The sequence below is a fragment of the Arachis ipaensis genome, chromosome B10, assembly GCF_000816755.2.
Source record: "Arachis ipaensis cultivar K30076 chromosome B10, Araip1.1, whole genome shotgun sequence".
NCBI lineage: Eukaryota > Viridiplantae > Streptophyta > Magnoliopsida > Fabales > Fabaceae > Arachis > Arachis ipaensis.
Genome location: NC_029794.2, coordinates 6,833,893 through 6,842,948, shown reverse-complemented (window position 1 = coordinate 6,842,948; position 9,056 = coordinate 6,833,893). Strand labels below are relative to the sequence as shown.

Below are 9,056 nucleotides of genomic sequence, written 5' to 3'. Positions count from 1 at the left end.
AAATAAATTAGTCTTCTTTAAAATAATAGAAAGATTAATTTGTTCAACATGAATAATTTTAAAATTTTAGAGAATAAAAGTTTGTTAAAAAGTAAAACATCTGATTTAAAACTTTTTAAAGACCGAATAAATATTTATAATATAACCTACCACTTAATCAATCTAGTGTTGGACAAAAAGTAAGGGAAGAATGATTTAAAAGTTGATTTATTTTACTATCATTATTTATAATTAACCTTTGATCATTACACCACTATTATTTTTTTTGCCTAATATAAAAATTGGTTAACTTCTGTTCCCACTTTCTTAATAAACGACAAAATTTATCAACTATGAAACTCTGAATATCTACTTAATTATTTGTGAGGACTATTTAATATGCCGGTTCTGTGGGCTACACACATTGAACAAAATTAAATCCTCCCCTCTGCACTTTAGGAATTGGCTAAAAATTTGTCAAAGTCAATCAAAACTCTTGTATTCTTCATTTTTTTGTGACAAAAAAAATAAAATAAATGATCATTTGTATCCATAAAAAGATGAAAACACTGACATATGTAGCCACATTAAATCGAAATTAAACTTGTATTCACATAAAATGTCTTTTGTGTGACAAAAATACTTTACGTGACACTCTAACCTTCTAAAGACGGGGTACTTTTGTCACACAGAAAACATCTTGCACGGGTACAAGTTTAGTTTCGATTTAGTGTGATACCTATGTCAGCGTTTTCATCTTTTATGAGTACAAATGGTCATTTATTCGACAAAAAAAAGAAGGGAAACAAGAAATTAAAACTCTACTCATTTTTGTAAGACCTTAATTCCCAACTTTTAATTTTGGTTTCATATTTGAAAATTGACCACCTACCAAATGGCAAGTGGCAAATGATGGCAAGTATCAACTCACAATATCACATGTGGTTCCACTAATTAAGCTCTAGTTGTTTTTGCTTATTGGTTATGATCTTCAATAATCTTTGACCAAAGAGAATAAGAATATTATTGATGATGATGAAGAAGAAGATGAAGGATCTTGGAAATTAAAGTAACCTTTGAAAATAAATGAGGAAAATAGTAAAAATGGTAGTTAGGCATTTGGCAAACGAATAAAATTGATATGAGACGTGGCAAGGGACCACATACATACACATAATAAATATAATAATAATAATACTAATAATGCTACAAGATTAGTGGTCCTGTCTATATATGATTTTGCAAACCCTTTGATGAAAATTTCAATGCTAGTTGGTGAAGATCAACACAAAAAGTCCACAAAACAACAAAGAGGTGGTGGAGCCATGAAGGTATTAATATGTCAGCATGAAAGGTAGCTCTAAATTATAAAATGTTCTTCTATTGTTGTGTTCTGTTCTAACCAAAATTCACATATCAGAAACCCGTGAGCATCACAGTGTAACTCTCACAAGTTTTCATAACAGTGAGTTCCATATAGGAATAATAGCAAGCAAAGATTTTTGTATATAAATCCAAGGCTATAATCTGCAGCTTTTGGAGTGTTCAGCAAAGTTGAAATTAAAGATATCATATATCTCTTGATGAGTAAGCTTCTATAATATGATTCTTTTAAGAATTTTATGTACCAAACTTCATCAGCTTTTAATTCTGGATGGTTTCATTTTGCAGGATATTAGGAAGAGTTAATTATCTTATGGAGATTTCATCTGAATTGGTAATAACATATTCATATCTATAGCTTAGCACATGTATGTGATCAAAATCAATTATAATTTTTTTTTTTGCATTATTGTATATTATGTATATGCAGGGTATAATGGAGGATCCTAATAGCTTTCTCTGGCACTTAAGCTCTATTGATACTTGTGCTACTACCTTAGCTGTTTTTGGAGATAGCTTGCAAAAGAATAATCCATTATTCTGTAACTCAAACTTGATGAACTCCAAGATTTCCATGATGGAAACTACTACTTCACCTACTGCTACTATAATTGAAAGACCAGCAAAACAGCTTAGAAGTAACAACACTAGTAATTGGAGTAGTCACATTAACAAGACACCAGAGTCACACTTTGTTGGTTCTTGCTCAAATAATATTCTCTCCTTTGTTGACAACACAAATCATCATCATCATCAATTGGGGTTAGTAATGAAGCCTAAGGTTGAGATTATGAATAGTAGTAGTCCTAACAACATAGATACTCAAGGAACAACCTTGTTGGGGAATAATAATAATAATCATCATAATCATGAAAACTATCTATTCAAAGAATCATCATGCCATGAGGCTAAGAACTTTGGGCAACGTCCTAAGCTTTCTTCTCATCAACCTCATGATCACATCATTGCTGAGAGGAAGCGCAGAGAGAAGCTCAGCCAGCGCTTCATTGCTTTATCTGCCCTTGTTCCTGGCCTCAAAAAGGTACCATTAACTATGCCCTTGTTCATGAAGATCAGAGTTTACTGTTTTAATTTTGCCTTTCACAAATCACAACTCTCTATCTTGTTTCTTCTTTCTTCTCAACCCTTTTAAGGAAATATAACAAAAGATTCTGACATCATTCTTTGGTATTTCCTAATCTTAATGATTGGAAAATATGACTTGAAGCTCATGGTCATGTACATCTAATTTTTCCTACTTGTGTCTTAAAATGTTTAGCACAATATCATGTTTAGTCCATGTCATAAAGATTCGACAAAATTTTAACGTCAAGGGATTAACACAACTCTCCTCTTTTTCCAGAGACTTAGTCCATGTCATAAATATATGATAGTCGTTTAATTTATGTAGTCGACCCATCTTATGAAATAAGACTTTGTTGTTGTTTTCGTCTTCGTCGTCTAAAAATGTTTATTGATTCTTCTCAATTCATGCAGACTAACGTGCTTTAGGGTGTATGATATCTTTTGAATCTCAAACCATATTCTAATTTGTGTCGCTTGTGTGAGTCATTTCACATGCTATATATTTCAAAGGAACTCATATTTTGAAGTTAAGACTAATAATGACAAGAATGACACAGATGGATAAAGCTTCTGTTCTGGGAGATGCTATAAAGTACTTGAAACAAATGCAAGAGAAAGTGAGTGCTCTTGAGGAGGAACAGAAAAAGAAGAAGACCGTGGAATCAGTGGTAATGGTGAAGAAATCTCAGTTATGTAATGATGATGAAGACTCTTGCTCTTCAGAGACTGAGCCGCTACCCGAAATTGAAGCAAGATTTTGCGAAAGAAATGTGCTAGTAAGAGTTCACTGCGAGAAGAAAAAGGGTGTTATAGAAAATACAATCATTGAAATTGAGAAACTCCATCTCAAAGTCATCAATAGCAGCGTCTTAACATTTGGGACTTTTGCCCTTGATATAACCATCATTGCTCAGGTAGCGAAATAAAAAAAATAGTCAGAATTTATTTTATTTAATATTTTTTAACTGATTATTTTTTATTTTTTTATTATCAAATATTTTTAGTNTATATATTAGTAAAAATTTTGTAATTACAGATGAAAAAAATAAGAATATGATACTTTTTTTAATTATTCTTCTTTTCTTTTCTAAACCTGTTGTACCAACTTTAACACTACGCATTATTACTAGTTCTTTTTGGTCTGATAACAATACAGATGTCTATGTAGAACTAACTAGCAGTTGCATAGGAACTAAGTCCATCGTAATAATAAGGGAATTTGTTTGTTGAATTTGCAGATGGACATGGAATTTTCCATGACAGTGAAGGAACTTGTTAAGAATCTACGTTTAGCGTTTTCAACTTTCATGTGAAGAAGCTAAGTAGTTCGTTTCACATTATCATTCAGTTCATCATATAGGCTCTTTTTATATACATAGAAGTCGATCATGTTCTTCATAAGTTATAGTTGTGTTTTTTACAAGGCCTGTGATGTCTCCCATCATAATCATCAAAAGCCACACATAAATGTATGTTTGCTCTCAAGTTCATTCATTTTGCAGGAGGGTTTTTCAGTAGCTAGCCATAGCTACTTTTCTTTTTTGCATGGTCAACACTTTGACCATGTTATTATCATCATCATCATCACCCACCTGTTCCAATTTAATAGTGAACGTTGAGCTTGTTAATTAAGTGTTAGTTAGCCTTTTTTTTTTCCTTTCCTCAAAGGAGGTTGCAAGGTTTCAATTCAACTTTACCTATGTTTTTGACAAGCAGGCCTTTGTTGAGTAACTTGTTATCATGTTCCCTTGAGTGAATATGAGTTTGCTTCTATTGTAAGACTTTGCTTTACAATTCACGATACTATATAATGGAATATTTGCACTTTTTAATATATTGTTAAATAATTTAATGGGTTTAATTTTCATACACCGACTCAGAGTATAAAACGCTTTATACAATACAATTACAATTATTTTTTTTGGATAGTAATGTTAAGGAGACAAAAGAAACAATCAGAATTTACTTTATTTAACATTTATTAATTGTCGCAACAATTAATGAATGTTAATTGTTAAATAAGGCAAGTTATAACTGTTTTGGTTAATTTTCTTTGGTTACCAAATATTTTTATTTTTTGGATGCCTATTCACGCGATCAATGTAAAATTTAGTTATTTTTTCTAATACGATGTTATGTGATTAGTTGTAGTATAAAACGATTTTACACTGAAAATTAAATGTATCAAAATTAAATTCTAATTTAATATGTTTGGCTAAATTATTATATAATATTTTTATTTATTATCTTTGTACTAATATAACTTGTAAGTAGCCACTTAATCCTTGTCAATAATCTACTACTGAAATGAATGGATTTTGTGGCTATCCGTTTAAACTACTAATTATTTTTTGGATTGGCTAAGTTCCTTCGTAAGGAACTATACCGTGCAAAGTAAGAGAATGAAGGAATATGACATATAAGCTCATAATAATTAGAAGGATAGTACCAACGAAACTAATTAATAATCATTAGGGGAGATTAGCACAAAGTTGTTAGCTTGGAAGCTATAATAATGTACATTAAAATGTATCAAAGGAAGAGGAATTGGCACTTAATGTCACGTAACAATGACATAACGGGGACAATAGAATATAAAAAGAACAAGATGGATACACAAAATGCAGAAAAGCTTACAGAGCCGGTTTAAATATTGCTGAGGTTTTTGTCTTTATTAGATGTCGTATCTAATATCTTATGTTTTTGCAATCTCAACTAAATATCGTTGTCGGGATTTTTTTTTTTTTGTATATATAAATCTCCCTGAAAAGATCATGATCTTATTACGACATTACTTCTTGTATTATGTACAATTTATTTATTTCTATATGTTACTTCATTATTGAGTTTATTTAATTTTCTTATTTTCGATTTTATGGTCTTTTTAGAATTAAAAAAAATGATTTCTTGCTTTTTCATTGTTTTCTTTTTTATAAAATTTTAAAAACAAAAAATATTGAAGATAAAAATACAAACTAAATAAATTCTAAGTCTTGGTCACTTTGTTTTTTCCTTTTAACATCAAACTTCCAAGGATTAAATATTAACATACAACAAACAATTTTTTAAGACCAAACAACAGACTTGATTAAAATATAAAGTTCAAACAATACAACAATAGAACTTGATAAAGTGGATGACAGAGTGACCCCCAAAAAAAGATGGTCATATCATTTCTTTAAAACAAAATGTAAGATTGGGTTCAATAACAAAAAAAAGTTTTACTATTAAATTTTGAATTTTTTTTTCAAACATGATTAAAGAGATGAAACATTTGTCATTTTTTGGCAAAATGGTTTTAAAAGAATATAAAACATATCTAAAGATCAAATTTTGCTTTCAATCAAATACAAAAATTATGTCATGTGCTTATGTTATTTTTCTCACATTAATAAATTTGTTTTACTATAGTTTTGCGAGTGCAAAATTCTTCTAGGATATTAACCACAAAAAATAGTTGAAAGATTGGTGTTGCCATTCTCATTTATTTTTATATAATAATCCATTTAAATGTCAACAAAGGTGTTGTGGTGTAGTTGGTTATCACGTTAGTCTAACACACTGAAAGTCTCCGGTTCGAGTCCGGGCGACGCCACTTATTTTATCTCTTCCCAATTTTTTATTTCTTAAACATATGGGAAAAAAAAAAGCAATAAAACGTCGTCGTTTGCTGCTAATCACGGCAAGCCGCGTAATTCGAAGACCAACTGTATTACCTGTCCTGAATCAACGCCGATTCTTCCAAAAAGTTAAAATCAGTTTTTCCTTTTTTTTAATAATAAATAAATGTTATTATTAACGTACCTCCACGAATTCCATCCAATCACATTCTTCTAAAATCAGTTACTACCATCTAATTGGTCCACGTCATCATTCCTAGAATCATCTACCATTTTCCATTCCCAAAATAACCCTCCATCTTCATCCAACTCACGTCTCTATCTAATCTATTTGTAATCAAACCCCCAAAACAAAAAATAATTTATAATCAATTTCATCAGGCATTCAACAATCAATTCTAACTAGGGTTCCCAATTTCGTCATACGCCATTGGAAATGGCTTCGCTTTTTCTTCGCCTTCGGATCCTTCCTCTCGCAATTCTTCTCCTCCATTCTCAATTCGCTTCCGCTTTGTTTTCCGCTCCTGAATCCACCACTCCATACCCTAAGGCGATTTCTGTAAGATAATTTTTTTTTCTTCGTATATACCTTAGGTTGTCATTATTTCCAGATTCTGGATATTGCTATTTTTTTAAAGTAAAATATTGTTTTTGATTATGTAGGATTTGAAGGAAACGATTGTGAAAGGGTTAGGATTTACAGCTGAAGATTTCAAGATAACTGGGTTTGATCCAAGGGAAGCTCAGGTTGGGCATTCGGTGGCTTACGAATTCGATGTTGAGATTGGTCAGAAGGTGATACCTTTCAAGCTCCTTGAAGATGTAAACCGATGGGACTACGTGGATCTTCCAATTTTCCGGGTCGATGAACCGGGTCATCAAAACGGATTGGTTCAGAAGAGGGATTCGGGTCATGGGTTGCCGGTTTTGGCTCCATTCCAGCTCGCTGGTCCCATGGAGCTGTGGATTCAGGATGCTAAGGACATGAGGATCTCTCTCCCTGTAAGCAAGTTTCCTTATTTCAATCATCATCATTTTTGGTATTTAAGGTTTCTAATAATATCGTATGTGAAAATGGTTGCGGTTACAGTGGCTAGTTCAAAGCTAACTAGTTTTAAAACTCAAAATTTAGAAGTACTAATGTTTTCATTAAGCTATCTTATCATTGTGATCAATTTCCATCACATTGTTAGAGTTTTAAGAGTTGTAGTGTTGGTAATTTGGTATCCTTTATTTTGGTGAAATGGTGAATGGTCTATGGCTCTATAAAAATTAATATAGGTGATGAACTTATAATTAGATGCTGTGGCATTATCTCATAGCTAACCCATGCAGTATGTCTTGTCTTTTGAGGTTGAATTTGGACAATGTGAAATTGGTTTGTGTTCCATGCTAACAAGATATTGATTTTGTTTTGTTTTGCAGCATGATGTAGATGCTGGGGTGTTAAAAAAAGTGATATTGGCTGAAGGTGCTGTGGTTACTGTCAAGGGTGCAAGGTCAGTTAGTCTAAGGCAGCCTCTTGATCTTCCCCTCCCCTTAAACCAATCGCAGAACGGATTTGCTGCTGGCCTTCTCACCTTGGCTGAGCATCTTCGACATGCCTCTCGTACCCAGGACACACCCCTCCTCTCTCTCCGCATTGTTGGTCCTACATCACTTGCGGCCCCGTCCTCAACGTCAGACTCTCCCAACAACAGGTTGAAGCTCAAACGTCTTGCACCTGGTCTTGTGGAGTTATCATCCCCATCAAACAACAAAGCAATTGATGCCCTGCCTACTATTGATCTCCATGGTGAAGCCCAGACACTACTTACTCCAACTCAGTTTAGGACACTATGGCCTCTCACTTCCCTGAATGGATCAAACGCCAACTTGTTGGGCTTTGAGAAACTGTTGGCCTCTGTGCTGGGTCCTAAGGCTAACAAGAAGGGCTCCTTCAAATTGTTGAAGGCTGATGTTTCAGCTCAGACATTTGTAAAGATAGGCTTTCAGGCTGAGAAGAAGCTAAAGGAAGGAGATGGGTTTAGTTTACAGGGTTACCCTGAGTGGAGGACTAAGCCTGAGACTGTGAAAATGCACTTCGAGGTGTTGGCTAAGGTTGATGGCGACAAAGTCATACCAGAGAGAATTTTGCCGGTAACTCCTGTTATCGTGGAGGATACTGTGGCGCCAAATCTACTCACGGGCAATGTAACCATGTCAAAGATGCCAATAGTTCAGCCTGCTCCGGATCCCTTCGCCTTGTAATTTGTGGGTGGAAGGATAAAAGGAGTGTGATTTTGTGTACATTACCCAGGGGGATTGTAGAAGAGAGAAGAGATCCTTGTATCACTTTTGATAATATACATAATAGTTAAGGAAGTTGTAAAAATGATGAGGAATGAAAATAAATTGTTTTATTCTTTTATCTGCCTTCCGTGATTGCTTCTTAGAATAGCACTTCCCCCATGGTATTTACATTATTACTTAATAGAACAAACATTGCAACTGATCCACTCTTTTCATGCAAAATCCTTCATCATTTTCCCTTCATTTTATGTGTTATGTCAATACATCATGTTTTGTCCATCTCCGGCACTACTTTTTGCCCTATCACTCACAACTTTGTTCTTCCAATTTATTGTTGATCAATTGTTTTGCCACCTAATTTTGTTGAAAATTATTACCTCTTTTAACTCTATTTTGAGCAAGCAGCATTCATTGGAAATCATAGAAGCTCAAGTTTGGATAACCGGAAATGTTTTCCTATAAGCTTCCATTTCTATGAGTAAAATGTTGACAAACTTTAATTTTGTGTGGTATCAAATTCTCTTAAAATTTTCACCGGCCATTATTCCCGCCTTGTACATGCAGCAACCCATTGGCTAGTGGCAGACCCTTAAATGGAGCTCCGATCCGCGACGGATTAGTCCTTGGCCTGTCGGGTTGGAGGATACCGTGGGCAACCAAAAAAAAAATGTAGCCATGTAGGTGCTAATCAACTTT

At 33.4% G+C, this 9,056-nt stretch overlaps 2 protein-coding genes and 1 non-coding gene across 6 annotated transcripts; all 3 read left to right on the top strand.

The window, feature by feature from the left end:
• On the top strand, positions 1,078 to 4,280 carry LOC107624263 (transcription factor bHLH25). 4 transcript variants are annotated; one of them, XM_016326751.2, is made up of 6 exons: positions 1,078 to 1,333; positions 1,400 to 1,566; positions 1,651 to 1,696; positions 1,793 to 2,404; positions 3,006 to 3,362; positions 3,687 to 4,280. In XM_016326751.2, exons 3-6 carry the CDS (start codon positions 1,676 to 1,678, stop codon positions 3,759 to 3,761), a joined length of 1,065 nt encoding a protein of 354 aa, XP_016182237.1. In that variant the 5' UTR covers positions 1,078 to 1,333; positions 1,400 to 1,566; positions 1,651 to 1,675; the 3' UTR covers positions 3,762 to 4,280. The 4 variants fall into 4 exon arrangements, with proteins under 4 accessions (XP_016182237.1, XP_020969092.1, XP_016182236.1 ...); XM_021113433.1 differs by having other exon boundaries at positions 1,078 to 1,448; positions 1,488 to 1,566; XM_016326750.2 differs by lacking the exon at positions 1,400 to 1,566.
• TRNAV-AAC lies at positions 5,970 to 6,043 on the top strand. Its single transcript has one exon. It is a non-coding gene; the product is annotated as a tRNA-Val (tRNA).
• On the top strand, positions 6,390 to 8,486 carry LOC107623862. The gene is made up of 3 exons (XM_016326256.2): positions 6,390 to 6,627; positions 6,732 to 7,070; positions 7,494 to 8,486. Exons 1-3 carry the CDS (start codon positions 6,505 to 6,507, stop codon positions 8,316 to 8,318), a joined length of 1,287 nt encoding a protein of 428 aa, XP_016181742.1. The 5' UTR covers positions 6,390 to 6,504; the 3' UTR covers positions 8,319 to 8,486.

What these genes read in the sequence shown, in the direction of transcription:
- LOC107624263 (XM_016326750.2), top strand. Translation starts at nt 1,233, where the DNA reads ATGAAAATTTCAATGCTAGTTGGTGAAGATCAACACAAAAAGTCCACA. An exon ending in TGGAGATTTCATCTGAATTG is followed by an intron (nt 1,697 to 1,792) that starts GTAATAACATAT and finishes ATGTATATGCAG; the next exon opens with GGTATAATGGAGGATCCTAA. An exon ending in TTGTTCCTGGCCTCAAAAAG is followed by an intron (nt 2,405 to 3,005) that starts GTACCATTAACT and finishes AGAATGACACAG; the next exon opens with ATGGATAAAGCTTCTGTTCT.
- LOC107623862 (XM_016326256.2), top strand. Translation starts at nt 6,505, where the DNA reads ATGGCTTCGCTTTTTCTTCGCCTTCGGATCCTTCCTCTCGCAATTCTT. An exon ending in CATACCCTAAGGCGATTTCT is followed by an intron (nt 6,628 to 6,731) that starts GTAAGATAATTT and finishes TTGATTATGTAG; the next exon opens with GATTTGAAGGAAACGATTGT. An exon ending in ACATGAGGATCTCTCTCCCT is followed by an intron (nt 7,071 to 7,493) that starts GTAAGCAAGTTT and finishes TTTGTTTTGCAG; the next exon opens with CATGATGTAGATGCTGGGGT.